The sequence below is a fragment of the Saxophila tyrrhenica genome (assembly GCF_035928015.1).
Source record: "Saxophila tyrrhenica strain CCFEE 5935 chromosome Unknown scaffold_10, whole genome shotgun sequence".
Taxonomy (NCBI): domain Eukaryota; kingdom Fungi; phylum Ascomycota; class Dothideomycetes; order Mycosphaerellales; family Extremaceae; genus Saxophila; species Saxophila tyrrhenica.
Window position 1 is genome coordinate 1,042,419 of NW_027041742.1, and position 13,261 is coordinate 1,055,679.

General features: G+C 55.5%; 6 protein-coding genes across 6 annotated transcripts; 4 read left to right on the plus strand and 2 right to left on the minus strand.

The window, feature by feature from the left end:
* Positions 1 to 152: 152 nt before the first annotated feature.
* Positions 153 to 1,802, plus strand: EGC2 (endo-1,4-beta-glucanase; the record flags this gene model as incomplete). The annotated part of the gene is made up of 5 exons (XM_064804199.1): positions 153 to 242; positions 304 to 429; positions 491 to 832; positions 889 to 1,200; positions 1,254 to 1,802. 5 exons carry the CDS (start codon positions 153 to 155, stop codon positions 1,800 to 1,802), a joined length of 1,419 nt encoding a protein of 472 aa, XP_064658000.1.
* Positions 1,803 to 1,858: 56 nt separating this feature from the next.
* LTR77_006961 (uncharacterized protein) lies at positions 1,859 to 2,488 on the minus strand (the record flags this gene model as incomplete). Its single annotated transcript, XM_064804200.1, has 2 exons — positions 1,859 to 2,177; positions 2,244 to 2,488. 2 exons carry the CDS (start codon positions 2,486 to 2,488, stop codon positions 1,859 to 1,861), a joined length of 564 nt encoding a protein of 187 aa, XP_064658001.1.
* A 64-nt stretch (positions 2,489 to 2,552) lies between these two features.
* LTR77_006962 (uncharacterized protein) lies at positions 2,553 to 3,711 on the minus strand (the record flags this gene model as incomplete). The annotated part of the gene is made up of 3 exons (XM_064804201.1): positions 2,553 to 2,853; positions 2,906 to 3,485; positions 3,549 to 3,711. 3 exons carry the CDS (start codon positions 3,709 to 3,711, stop codon positions 2,553 to 2,555), a joined length of 1,044 nt encoding a protein of 347 aa, XP_064658002.1.
* A 747-nt stretch (positions 3,712 to 4,458) lies between these two features.
* Positions 4,459 to 5,557, plus strand: LTR77_006963 (uncharacterized protein; the record flags this gene model as incomplete). The annotated part of the gene is made up of 4 exons (XM_064804202.1): positions 4,459 to 4,634; positions 4,686 to 4,950; positions 5,005 to 5,303; positions 5,356 to 5,557. 4 exons carry the CDS (start codon positions 4,459 to 4,461, stop codon positions 5,555 to 5,557), a joined length of 942 nt encoding a protein of 313 aa, XP_064658003.1.
* A 753-nt stretch (positions 5,558 to 6,310) lies between these two features.
* Positions 6,311 to 10,522, plus strand: SSK2 (Suppressor of Sensor Kinase (SLN1); the record flags this gene model as incomplete). Its single annotated transcript, XM_064804203.1, has 1 exon — positions 6,311 to 10,522. One exon carries the CDS (start codon positions 6,311 to 6,313, stop codon positions 10,520 to 10,522), a length of 4,212 nt encoding a protein of 1,403 aa, XP_064658004.1.
* A 583-nt stretch (positions 10,523 to 11,105) lies between these two features.
* Positions 11,106 to 12,587, plus strand: LTR77_006965 (uncharacterized protein; the record flags this gene model as incomplete). Its single annotated transcript, XM_064804204.1, has 3 exons — positions 11,106 to 11,547; positions 11,617 to 11,725; positions 11,750 to 12,587. 3 exons carry the CDS (start codon positions 11,106 to 11,108, stop codon positions 12,585 to 12,587), a joined length of 1,389 nt encoding a protein of 462 aa, XP_064658005.1.
* Between the last annotated feature and the right edge of the window lie 674 nt (positions 12,588 to 13,261).

Genomic DNA, 13,261 nt, shown 5'->3' on the forward strand with positions numbered 1-13,261 from the left:
GAGAGTCGTGTGTTTGCAGCGGCATCGGTGGCTAGGAGAAGTCTTGAAGATGGCCTTAAAGCATTCGGCGATAGTTTCCCGCGCTCGCTGTTCAACAGATCGGTCCAGAGATAGCAACATCCGCAGCAAGGAAGATAGTTCTGCCTGCAAACATGGCGAACGTTCAGGAGCCGAAGGGGTTCCTTCGCGTTGATGGCATGGATGTTGTTGATGGAGATGGCAGCAAAGTCATCCTCAAGGGTGTGAGTCGATGAATATCGCTTCCAGAAACATGATAATTGTTAATGGTCTCTTCTTGCGCAGTGTGCGACTGGCGGACAAACGAACATGGAGAACTTCATCACGGGCTTTCCAGGCCACGAGCATGAAGTCCGAAGAGCCTTGCTGGAGGTGCTAGGGCAAGAGAAGTATGACTACTTCTTCGAGAAGGTAAGCCAACCGGACGTAGCAACAGCCCCCAGGGCAGCACCTCCTAATCACGATTGAGCAGTTCCTGGAATACTTCTTCACCAGAAGCGATGCCAAATTCCTCCGATCATTGGGCCTGAACTGCGCCAGAATACCCATCAACCATAGGCACTTCATGGACGACCTCAACCCCGGCGTCATCAAACCGGAAGGCTTCCGCTTCGTTGATCGGATTGTTGATGCCTGTGCGGCTGAAGGCATTTACACGATCATCGATATGCATACCTTCCCAGGTGGCCAGAACCAGGGGTGGCACTCGGATTCTGGCATTCATCGAGCATTGTTCTGGGAGCATAGAGATTTGCAAGATCGAGCAATCAATATGTGGGTTGAGATTGCGAAGTATTATCGGAACCATAAATGGGTTGGTGATTCTGCAGTTGCCAAAGTATGTGTCGATAAAGCTAACAACGTGCACAGGTCGCTGGTTACAATCCAATGAACGAGCCAGCAGATCCAGACCACACCAATCTTCAGGAGTTCTACGCTCGAGTTGAGAAGGCCATACGCTCTGTGGACCCCGACCACATCCTCTGGCTAGACGGCAACACCTACTCAATGGACTTCTCCGGCTTCAAGGACATTCTACCCAATTGCGTCTACGCCATCCACGACTACAGCAACATGGGTTTCCCTGCTGGCAACCGATACACAGGCACCGACGAGCAGAAGCAGATCCTCCGCAAACAGTATGAGCGGAAAGTTGAGTTTATGCGGAAGCACAAAGTCCCCGTAAGTCATTTGCCCACCTCCACACCCCATCCCTCAAATTCTAATGTACATAGATCTGGAATGGCGAATTCGGCCCCGTCTACGCCTCCCCCGACCAACCGGAACACCAACAAATCAACCAAGAACGCTACAACCTGCTCGGCGAACAACTCCGCATCTACAAAGCCGACCAGATCAGCTGGTCAATCTGGCTTTACAAAGACATCGGCTTCCAGGGAATGGTCTACGCCTCCCCCTCCAGCCCCTACATGCGCCTCCTCGCCCCCTTCCTCGAGAAGAAAAAACGTCTCGGCGTCGACAAATGGGGCCGCGACGACACGCGCGTCAAACACATCTACGAACCGCTGATCCAGCATCTTAAGGAGGAAATTCCGGAGCAGTTCCAGCGGAGACGGTATCCGCAGCATTGGGGCCTGGAGGGGCATGTGCATCGGGTGGTGCGGGAGTTGTTGGTGAGTGAGTTGCTGACGTATGAGTTTGCGAGTTATTTTGAGGGGAAGAGTATGGAGGAGTTGGATGCGCTGGCGGGGAGTTTTCGGTTTGAGGAGTGTGGGAGGCGGGAGGGGTTGAATGAGATTTTGATGAAAGATGCTGGGTTGTAGGAGGTATGTGTTTGTGTGTTCAGTGCCTGAGTGCAGAAGTGACCGTCCTTGCACACCTACTTCTGTATCTGCGGATTCGCAAATTGCACTGACTTCTTCTTCACCAGGTGTTTCTCCCCCGACTGTTCCCTCCCCGACTGTTCCTTCCCGGACTGCTTCTTCAAATTTCCCTTCCCCACCGCCCACTTCCACTCCACAAACCTCTCGACTCCATGTCGCTTCGATCCTACCTCCCGCTCAAATTCCTCCCTCGCACCCTCCTCCCCAGGGCGCTTCTCCAGGCCGAAAGGCCACTCCATAATGACCGTGTGTGGATCCTTCATCGCCACCCCAGACTCCCGCTCGATGGCATCAAAGTCGTGAACGGCCATGTAACTGCGTCTCCGTTAGCGAAGGAGCTCACGTAGGCAATCAACAGAAGATTCCGACTCTCCGAAATACCGCTCCCCATCTCGCACGTGCGTCAGCGCCATTCTCATGAACACCTCCGATACCCCATCTCCCCGCATCACCGGAACCCTTTTACCGATGTAAGCGTAGGCGCGCTTGAGCTCGGCGTTGAGGAGGGCTTTGTCGTTGTAATGGAGCACGGCATTGAGGAAACATGTAATGAGCGTAGCGTGCGGGTTTTCTTCTGGTGCGCGAAGGAGGTGGGAAAAGGTCTTGATAGTTTGGCGGATGCCCATGAGGTGACGGTCGGCGAGGTTGGAAGTCTAACTGGATGAGAGATTTCGGTTAGTGCTCGCTGCGCTAGGCAATGATTGACTGACATGCCTCAATGCGGTCGAACCGTGCGTCCCTAGGGAATGCGGGAGGCTTCAAATAATGCTTGAAATCCGCAGCATCTTGGCACAGGACATCGATGTTGATATTGCGGTTGCGAAGCTGTCGATGTAGAAACGTGAAGTGATCGCGCACGAAATGATACATCTTTCCATAAATGTCGTGCTCTGCGTCGCCGTTGGCTGTTGCTTCGAGGTTTGGCATCGGCCAGCCGTCTATGGGATCAGACAAGTCACCCATCCGCCACTGGCCATTGTGGAAGAATGTCCTGTTCTATCAGCAAAATGTATGCAACCAGGAGGGCAACGTGTGCTACTCACGGGTTGAGGACCGTGAAAGCCTCACGAGAGTGACCGAACGGAAGCAAGACTCCACGCCAACGATACTCCAAGTAAGGAACACGACGCGGCCGTTGTAGCATCAGCACCCTGCGTTCCATGAAGTCCTTCCGCCCAGGTAAGATTCTTGATTGCCTCATGATCTGGATAGCTCCGGCCATATCGAACTCTTCTGTTACGGAGAGGTGCGCCAGTACTGAAACCCATTGGCTCTTATGCAACATTGCCCGCACGCAGCTGGTCTTGAACGGCAACCAGGCTCTCTTTTGGAGTGGCTTCTCCTTGCGATCCCTGACTCGACTGATCATGTCCTCAATGAGTGGGCGGATCTGGGTCTGCAGGATTTCCACATGGCTTTGGCGTAGGAAGGCAGAATACCAGATGTGGATGACGCAGTCCATCGCTATCGCTTCGTCGGAAACGTAGAGCAAAACGAGCAGTATGATGAGGTTTCGTGTGATCACCGTACCGTCCCGGTCCAGTACTACTGCGGTCACGGTCTGACCTTTGTCATTCGGCAGGTCACAGAAGGTTGCCACCACGTTCCTGAGATCTCCAGCGGCTACAGAGGTACTGGTGTCAGTTAGAACCACTGGTGATGTCACTGACCAGCATTCAAACATACCTGCGAATAGGACGTTCATGTCTCTCGAGTAGTTTGTACCCTCGTTGATTTCGGTCTTCAGGGTAGCGGTGGCTGGCACCTCGCCATACAGGAAATGATCACCCGCAGCGTTGACAGAAGGCAGAGTGAGAGTTTGAAAAGCCGGCTGCCGGTCCTCCGTCATCCAGGCCGGCCTCCAAGACTCTTCGTTGACGTCCGCTTTGCAGTGTTCCTCGTGGACCGGCCAGTGTGCGACCTGACACGCTTCGGTGCAGTACTAAATCTGTTAGCGCTTTCGAATGCGAGCATGCAGTTATGCTCAGGACGGCGTACGTGGACAAGGAGACAGCTCTCACAGACCAACTTGCAGTCCCCGCCACCGCAACGGGCACAGATCGATACCACTGGAAGGTTTGTGAGAGACATGGCGAGAAGAATTGCGCAATTGAAAGTGCGAAGAAGGGGGAGGTAGCCTGACTGTCCTTGTCCTTACCTGAATGTGTCTACAAGTTTCCAGGCTGCTGAAAACCAGCTCAAAGTGCTCTGTCGATACCCTTTCACAATGGGAGACATCAAATGGTGCTTGCAAGTTCCAGACATGGCGAGCAGCATGTTCAGACATTTCGCGGTGTCGGGCTTTGTACTGTCGTCTTGAGACATCCAGCGCGTTGCTTCTCGCCGGCATGTTGAAGGCCAGGACGAGCGTTGGCGCAGTCTCATTGCTTGGGCTTTGTACTGTCGTCTTGAGATCTCCAGCGAATTCCGCCCACTGGTCGCAAACGCCGTCAATGGGATCGGCAACAGTGTCTGGGACAGTGTGGTGCGGAGGCCATGGTCATCGGGTTCTCGCAGTGTGCGAGCTGTGCTCCCAAGGGAGAAATGGTTGATGCTGCTGCGGTATCTTGATGTCCCCAACGGCTTAAATGCACAGATGGCCAGGAATGTCCGGAGAGCCGTGACTTCTGAACGGTCCCGTGTGGACGACAGGCAGCGCCACTTATTCCTACAGAAGCCACCGCAGCATCGCATGGTGTTCGAAGACTGGCAAAGGCATGGGATCCTGCTGCCGTTTAGTCACGATCGTGAGATCTTCACCGTCCCGAATCCGTAAGTCGGTCGCATGGTTCCCGCCTAGATTTCTGCTGACCCGGCGTGAAGTACCATCTTCCAGAAGCCGTCCTGGCCAATGATCGCCTCCGATAATCCAGTTGACGGCTGGCTGCTCTCAGACGTCCTGCAAGGCAACAGCGGCTCTGCTCGCAACGACTTTCAAGGAATGTTGTATCACCTCATCCGTAACCAACTCACACTCTTCCATCCTCGGCTGCGACACCACGCATGTCACTTTCAGCTATACTCCATCGATGATGCTGCTGAGCTTTCAGAGCCCATCAAGCCTTTGTTCAGCTTCGATCGTATCGAGGTAAACGTGTCCAAAGTACTTGTACCGGATTCAATCGCTGATGTCATTTCACAGGTTGCCAACATGTCGGGTGTCCGCAAGCTTGGTCCAGATCAGACCGTCCACCTAATGACTCCGCTTCTGCGTGCACCTCAAGAGAATCCACATGCTACGCTCATCACACTCTTCTTGACCGCAGTCACCGAGACCTATAAGATGACCGCAAAGGCCACAGGCGACAAGGATGAGCTGCGGCGCATGTTCGCGTACGACGGGAAGCCGCCAAGCACGCCAACGTTCCGGTTCGATGCTCGCCTTTTGGCGCTGCTGAATGCTGTTGGAATTGTTAGGGACGGAGATGAGTACTTCAACCGGTAAGCTCAAGATCCAGGTACCCGCGGTTTGTGTCGACGCTGACGTTATCAGGTACATGGAACTGCTCGACTTCGAGGAGATTGAAGAGCAGTGCGGAGTGGCGATGAAGGAGCCTCATACGATCATCGAAAAGTGGCCGCTCCGCATCAAACTGCGACCGGGACAGACGGGGGCGAAGGAGGAGTTCGAGCGGCTGCTTGCTTCGGGCCAGATGGGCATGCAGCGGTACGTGGAGTGGCAGCGGACAGAGTGACCCGATGTGTCAGACGGGAATGAGTTTGGGAAGGATCGAAGGCGGAGAAGCAGTGCTGCATGCAGTGAAAGTGTCTGTACATAGCACTCTCAGCGTTTCGCAGGAAGGAAATACCTTGGCATCCGTGGGCAGCTGGTTGATAGTACCGAAACGAAGACAACGCATCGTCCTCAAGTAGGGCATCCTGTCGCAGCGCTTCTCGTGACTCGTCCATGGTCGCCAGGGGTACTGGCATAATCCTAGGAGACAATGAAGGCTGCATTGTGGTCCACCAGATCACGAGTGCCGACCAAGGTGCGGTGTCGTAGCAGTGTGTTGCCTTCCATTGCGGTGAGAAGACGCATCATCAGCCATGTCAAGGTGTAGATGTAGAGCAAAGGGATAGGTACGTACTCTCCGGAAGTGTTGTCCGAAGAGAGGCGAGCAGGGATGTCAAGGTGGAAGTGAGGTCGACCAGGATCGTGGATTGTGGCGCGGATCGAGAGCAGTCAGGCGCGTGTCCATTCTTGTTTTTTTCCCGGCAAGAGACACGCATGCGCCAACTACCTATAGCCAACTTCTGCTGTGATATTAACAACATCTCTCCAATACTACCGCAGACCACCAGTCACTCCTTCAAACACTTCGATCAATTGATGAAAGGTTGGGCGAGTGAAGAGTGAAGTGGAAGCATCCATCGCCTGAGCCACGACTTGGCCCAATCCGGGCAGTGGCTCAAACTTGGTGAACTTCAGCGACGTCGAGCAGAGCAAGATGGGCTCTCCTCCCCTATCCGCCCGCAGCGCCCGCCTCTCCGACAGCGGCCTCTCCACCGGCCAACCCGTCGAGACCATCATGGAGGACGTCGATGTCGAAGGGCGCCCCGACATGCAGACCTACGGCATTTCCTCCGGCAACGGCAGCTCCGAGGACGTCGAGGACTACATTGTCGACGGCACCGACGGCAACGACGACCCCAACGCCCTTAGCGACAGCAGTGGTGTCAGCTCGAGGAACTTCACGCCTGCCAGCACGGTGGTGATGAACGATCGGATAACGCCGCTGACTGACGAGATCACGCCGTTGACCAATATCTCGACCTATGGCTGGACTCCTGGCTCCTCGATGCGTAGTACGCGCAGCGCACAGGGGTCGGGGCAGTATGAGATGGCTGCCGCCACGCCTAGTACCACCCTCCCGTCGAATGGGATGCACTCCGCTCAGACGCGAACATCGAGACCCGCCGCTTCCCGCACACCGTCCAACGCATATGCCCCAGCGCGGAGACCGCATCAGTATTCCCTCAACACCTCATCACGGCAAAGAACGGGCTCGGCGGGGAGACATAAACGCAATCCAAATGCGGAGTATCGAGCGCAAGAGAAAGCATACGTGCAGCGAATACGGCAGGAAGATCTGCCCGGCAACGATTTCTACGGCGAACCTCGCACGCCGAGCCTGGATTACAGCACTGGCTCAGAGTCGGATGAGGAAAGTCCGACGCAGACGAACTATGTCGACAATGATCCGTATGATCAGGAGGTGATGCTGTACTATGGAAATGACGATGCAGAACCGTCTATAGAAGAGCTGAAAATACCCGCGAACCGGGAGAGATTGGAGTGGCATGCTATGCTAGCGAATGTGCTGACGGGAGACGTGGTGAAACAGGAGAAGAAGAGGTTGATCGGAGGGCCGGAGCAGCAGGGCGGAAATACTCTGCGGACGGAGCTGTGGATGGGCGTGAGAGCGAAGACTTGCGGCAGGACAGTCACGGCACAGAAAAGATTGATTGATGACGGACGGTCAAAGATCAAGCCGGCTATCGAAGCTATCATCGGCTTCGAGATCAAAGGCGAAGCAGAAGTGGGCAAGAGCGCAGTAGAGCAGGTCCAAGAAATCGTCAAGAAGATTGAGAAGATCGAAGGTCTGTACCCTCAGCGTGAGGCTTTTGAGGAAGCACATCCACGAGCGGCTTCCGAGGCGTACAAGAGCATGTGCGATGCCGTCATCTCATGGCACAACACTACGGAGCTCATCAACACCGAACTGGGTATCTTGCGAAAGTGGGTCGGCAACGTCGAACTGGACTTCACCAAACCGCGCGAACGACCTGCGGATGTCGCCAAAGGCAACCTCTTCGACGACTCTTCCTTCATCGACCGTATCTTGAAAGAGGACGGCCTGAAATCGTTGCAGGGCGACAACAGCCTTCTCACTGGTGTGAATACCGTCATCACGAAGGCGAAGGAGACTTTAATATCCAATGCCGCAGCCTTCGCCGAACGCCATCTACCTCCTTACATCGAAGAACTGCTCACGCTCATCAACTTCCCATCCCGCCTCATCCAGGAGATCATCCGCATGCGTCTTTCCTACGCCAAGAAGATGAAGGATCCCGCTCAGCAAGGCGTCATGATGGCCGAGCAGATGATCTTGCAATTCCAAATCCTGCTCAAGCTGGCCGTCACGATCAAAGAAATCTACCTCCTCGTCGCACAGCCGGAGCCGGGCTGGGAACTGCCGCCTTGCATTGATGAAGCCTTCGATGGCGTTGTGTTGGAGGCGCTGAAGTTCTACTTCAAGATGCTGAACTGGAAGCTCATGGCGAACAAGAACACATTCAAGGAGGCTGAGATTCTGGAGCAGGAGTGGGACTTCTCAAACGAGCTGGGCAGACATCTTGATGGCGGTGATGTGGAGGTGGCGGAGCAGTTCTCGTCGCTCACGAGCAAGTCTTTGGGTCGGCTGACGGCGTCTTTTGAACGCGAACTGCAGCGACGGCCGGATGAAGTCGCTGGTGCGGAGATGGACAAGCGGTACAAGGCTATTCTCGACTCTGTCCGTGTGAGGCAGAGGAAGATCTACCGTTTCTCCCGGATTCTGAGTCAGCGATTCGAGAACGCGACGGAATACAACATCAACATCGATCACGACTCGTATAGTGAGCTGATCGAGTCGTTGGTGTACTCTGGCCACTTCCTCATCGAAACCACGCCCAGCTCCGCTACGACGGTCACGGCAGAGAGGGACCAAGGGAAATTACTTGTCATCGCCAGCCCGGCGCTCAAGGACAGGCCAAAGGACATCATGAGCATGCTCGGTACTTGCTATCACGCGGAAGAGAGCCTGCATGAAGACGCCAGCAATCCTTACGTTCTGATCCTCAAGCCGGAACACCCGCTAGTGTGGGAGGGTCAGCGCCTGGACTCAAACATCCGTCAACCCCACCTCGACCTGAAGATGGGTCGCCTACGCCTGGTAGCAGACGGCAGCCAGCAGCGTCTCGCCAACGCCAATGCCGCTTTCCTCAACATCCTCGGCGGCTTCGAGCTCAACGTCCTGCTGGACCAGCGCGCCAACTTGCCCCGCGTGAACCAGGAATTGACCAAGATCCGCAAGACGGCGTACAAGCTTTCCAACACCATCATGGACTCTGTTGAGATTGTGCGAAAGCAGACTGAAGGCTTGGAATGTCAGGAGCTGATCCAGACGTGCTTTGCGTTCGCCACGGAGTTTGGACAGCGCAGTGCCATCCACATGGATGCTCAGCGCAGAGTAATGCACCAGTTGAAGCTCACGCATCTGGCATTGGACTGGGTGAGTTTCATCTGCGACGACTGCGTTGCCAGCGATCGAAAGACGTTCCGATGGGCGGTGGTGGCGCTGGAGTTTGCGATGGTGATGACGCGGGGTCAGAACATCCTGAGTATCTCTGATGAAGAGTATGCGCAGCTACGAGCGAAGGTGGCCGGGTGCATGAGTCTGCTGATCAGCCATTTCGACATCATGGGCGCGAGGAGCACGGTCGCCGCGCAAGCAGAGAAGCAGCGCTTGGAGAACATGGTCGGGAAGTTACGGCTGGACGTCAGCAAACTGAAAGACGACGAGGAGTCCTCCCGCCTCGTGCAGAACCAATGGTGCGAGGAACTCAACAAGATCGACCAAGCGCGCAAGGACCGCGAAGCCGAACGCCAGGCCTTGGGACGAGTGCTGGAAGAAAGCAACGAAGCCGACCGCGCTCTCACCCAACTCTCCGCCAACGCCGGCAACGTCCACCTCCGCTGGCAACAGGGCCAGTTCGTCGGCGGCGGCACTTTCGGGTCTGTCTACGTGGCCATCAACCTCGACTCCGGCGGTCTCATGGCCGTGAAGGAGATTCGTCTGCAGGATCCCAAGATGATCCCCACGATCGTCGCACAGATCCGGGACGAGATGGGCGTCCTCCAAGTCCTCGACCATCCCAACGTCGTCCAATACTACGGCATCGAGCCCCACCGCGACAAAGTCTACATCTTCATGGAATACTGCTCAGGCGGCTCTTTGGCCGGCCTGCTCGAACACGGCCGCATCGAAGACGAGACCGTCGTGCAAGTCTACGCGCTCCAAATGCTCGAAGGGCTTGGCTACCTGCACGAAGCCAACGTCGTGCACCGCGACATCAAGCCCGAAAACATCCTCCTCGACCACAACGGCATCATCAAATTCGTCGACTTCGGCGCCGCCAAAGTCATCGCGAAACAGGGCAAGACTGTCGTCGCCGAAGGCCCGGACGGCCGCGGGAGGAAAGAAACGATCCAGGGCACGCCCATGTACATGTCCCCCGAAGTCATCAAAGGCGGCAAACACCCCAGCGCCCGTTTGGGGGCCGCAGACGTGTGGTCAATGGGCTGCGTGATCGCGGAAATGGCCACGGGCTGCCGTCCTTGGGTCGGCTTAGACAACGACTACGCCATCATGTATAATATCGCGCAGGGCAACTCGCCTAACCTGCCCACTGACGAGCAATTATCCAGCGAGGGCAGGGATTTCTTGAAGCGGTGTTTTGAGCGCGACCCTGGGAGGCGAGCGAGCGCGGCGGAGTTGCTGCAGCATGAGTGGATTTTGGGGATTAGACGGCAGCTTGGGGTGGAGGGGGAGCCGAGGACGCCGGTGACGCCGCAGACGCCTGGGGGGGAGGGGGTGAGGCATGGGGTTACGTTTTAGGGGGGCGGACTCGGGGCGGAAGGGAAGCGGTGAGTGGGGGGAAGGGTGTGATTGGGAGACTTTTCGGGGGAGGGAGGGGTGTTGGCATTTTGGCTACTAGCGGCATGTGATTTCTGAATAGCGTGGCGTTGGGACTGTGCATTTAGGGTGTATCTAGTCGTCTCGACGCATTCTTGTGTCGCTTCTTTTCTGTGCTCTACGCTGTATCTAGGTGTTTGTTCCTTGTCGTATGGATAGACCTGTTGATCGACGTTGCTTTGTGTTTACCGACGCCTCACCTTCATTGGAATATGCATGTAGACGACAGAATGTATGGATACGGAAGCCTCCACATAAGACATCCCTGTCAATAAGGTAGCTGACATGATGTGCACACGCTGGCGAAGTCGACAAAACTTCACGCGTCCACGCGAAAGGACTTGGGATTTGCCGAGGTGCTGAGCCATCTTGACCAAGCTTGACTTCACCTCTTCGTTGCTCCATCTCTCAGTTGAGAAAATCACCTCTGTCGACAGCGAATGGCTCCTGGAAATCTGGAGATGACGAGAGGAAATGACGAGGCACCATTGAAAAGCCGGCCGCAATGTCTTCAGTCCTTACTCCGATTCTCCGGCCACGCCCGTTCAAACCGCCATCTCCCTTCTTGAAGATGACCCGCTCCCTCCACCATCAATCCCCCTACTTTCGCATAGAAGAGCTCACCGTTCCAACCCAACATTCCCGCGAACGCCCCGCCACACTCGACCGCGCCTCCGGTTCTCGTGACGATGAGGTGCGGATGCACGTCAAACGCTACATCCCCAACTCTAATAAGCCCTCTGGGAAACTCGAAACGGGGTTCGGAGACGTCACGATCATCGGTGCCCAGGCCAATGGCTTCCCAAAGGAGTGCTATGAGCCTTTCTGGGAAGATTTGTGCGAGCAGTTGAGGGAGAGAGGTAAGGGCGTACGAGGCATCTGGGTGGCGGATATGGTTGGGCAGGGGAGGAGTGGTGTATTGAAAGAAGCTCTTCTGGGGCCGGATCGTAAGTCTATCCTGCTCGTCCCAACTTTGGTGTAGGAGTGGCTTTTCGCTGATGTCTTGAGGCCGGTAGAGAGTTGGTGGGATCATGGACGCGATTTGCTGTTTCTGATTAATCAGTTCCAGAGGGAGTTGCCGCATCCGATTGTTGGGGTGGGACATAGTGTCGGGGCTTCGCATTTGTGAGTTGAAATGCTCTAATACAGGTGGACAAGGGCTAAGGATGTGACCAGAGCACATCTATCACTCCTGCACCCAAGACTGCTTCACAGCCTCGTCTTTATCGATCCGATCATGCAGCCGGACGTCAAGATCCATACAGCACTAGCCAGACTCTCAACAAACCGCCGAGACATCTGGCCATCTCGCAAAGCAGCAGCTGAGGCTTTCCGCGGCAGCAAGTTCTACCAGAAATGGGACCCTCGTGTGCTCGAGAAGTGGATCGAGTTCGGTCTGCGGGACTTGCCAACGGAGCAGTACCCGTTGCCTCCAGGAGCACACAAGGATGAGCCGCCAGTTACTTTGACCACGACGGTAGCGCAGGAGGTGTACTTTTACTTGAGAGCTTACTACCGGGATCGGCGGTTGTTGCAGGATGACGAGGAGTTGCCAGAGAACTTGGATCCGCCGTTCGATATGCCGGAGGGCAGACAGCTGTACGAACGACTTCCCGAGATCAAACCCAGCGTACAGTTCGTCTTTGGCAGCAAGTCTGAGGCTTCTCCACCGGAGTCTAGGCAGGATAAGATGCAAAAGACAGGCGTCGGCTTTGGTGGCAGTGGCGGCGCGCAGAAGGGACGGGTGAAGGAAGCGGTGCTGGACTGCGGGCATCTGGTGGGCATGGAGAAGCCGAAGGAGTGTGCGGAGGTGACTGCTGGGTTCCTGAAAGAGGAGTTGGAGCGGTGGGAGGCGAGGGAGAAGAGGAGGGATGAGGCGGTGGCTGGTTTGAGTAGGAAGGAGAGGGTGGGCATCAATGCGTTGTGGAGGGAGAAGCTTGGTGTGGAGGAGCCAGGGAAGGGGAAGAAGAAGGAGACGAAGCTGTGAGAGTTGCCAGAGGGGAGCCGATGGCAGATTGTGTTCTCCAGCTGAGGAAGTCTTGTCGTGGTCACCGCCGACTGCATCCAAGAATGGAGGAGACCCGGGCATCGAGAAGACTGCCACATCGATCAATGACACTCGCGGACAGCCTGGAGACGATGTCATATGTATCCGGGCGATATATCTTGCGCCAAGAAATTATCTTGGTCGCCATGTCCTTAGGATGCGATCCTCATGCTGTCTGTCCGTCGCACTTCATGCAGACTGAACTGGAAATGGAGGGCAAGAACATCACGCGAGATGCCATTATCAGAGCACCCAACCCTACCTTCTCCTGGCGGCACATCGTTTCCTCCCAGCATTCACTCCCCGGGAATGAGGACCAGCACTGTTCCTCACGTCAAGAGGCTTTCTCTACGAACCGATCACCATGACCGCTTCGGACGCGAACATTTTTCGTATCATTCTGCGTACCGAGCTGGACAGCTTTTCTCGTGGTATCCGCCGATTACAGCCCAATACGCAAGATCTTGCTGCAATGTCAGAACTCCGCCTCTCACGAGCCGAGAGTGAGCCGTGCATGGGTCTTCCTCACAGATCATGACAACCAGGCAAAGAGAGCGATGAAGGCTTTTTGGAAGCAATCTGTACTGGAGACGATTGCCAAACATTGTGGAACT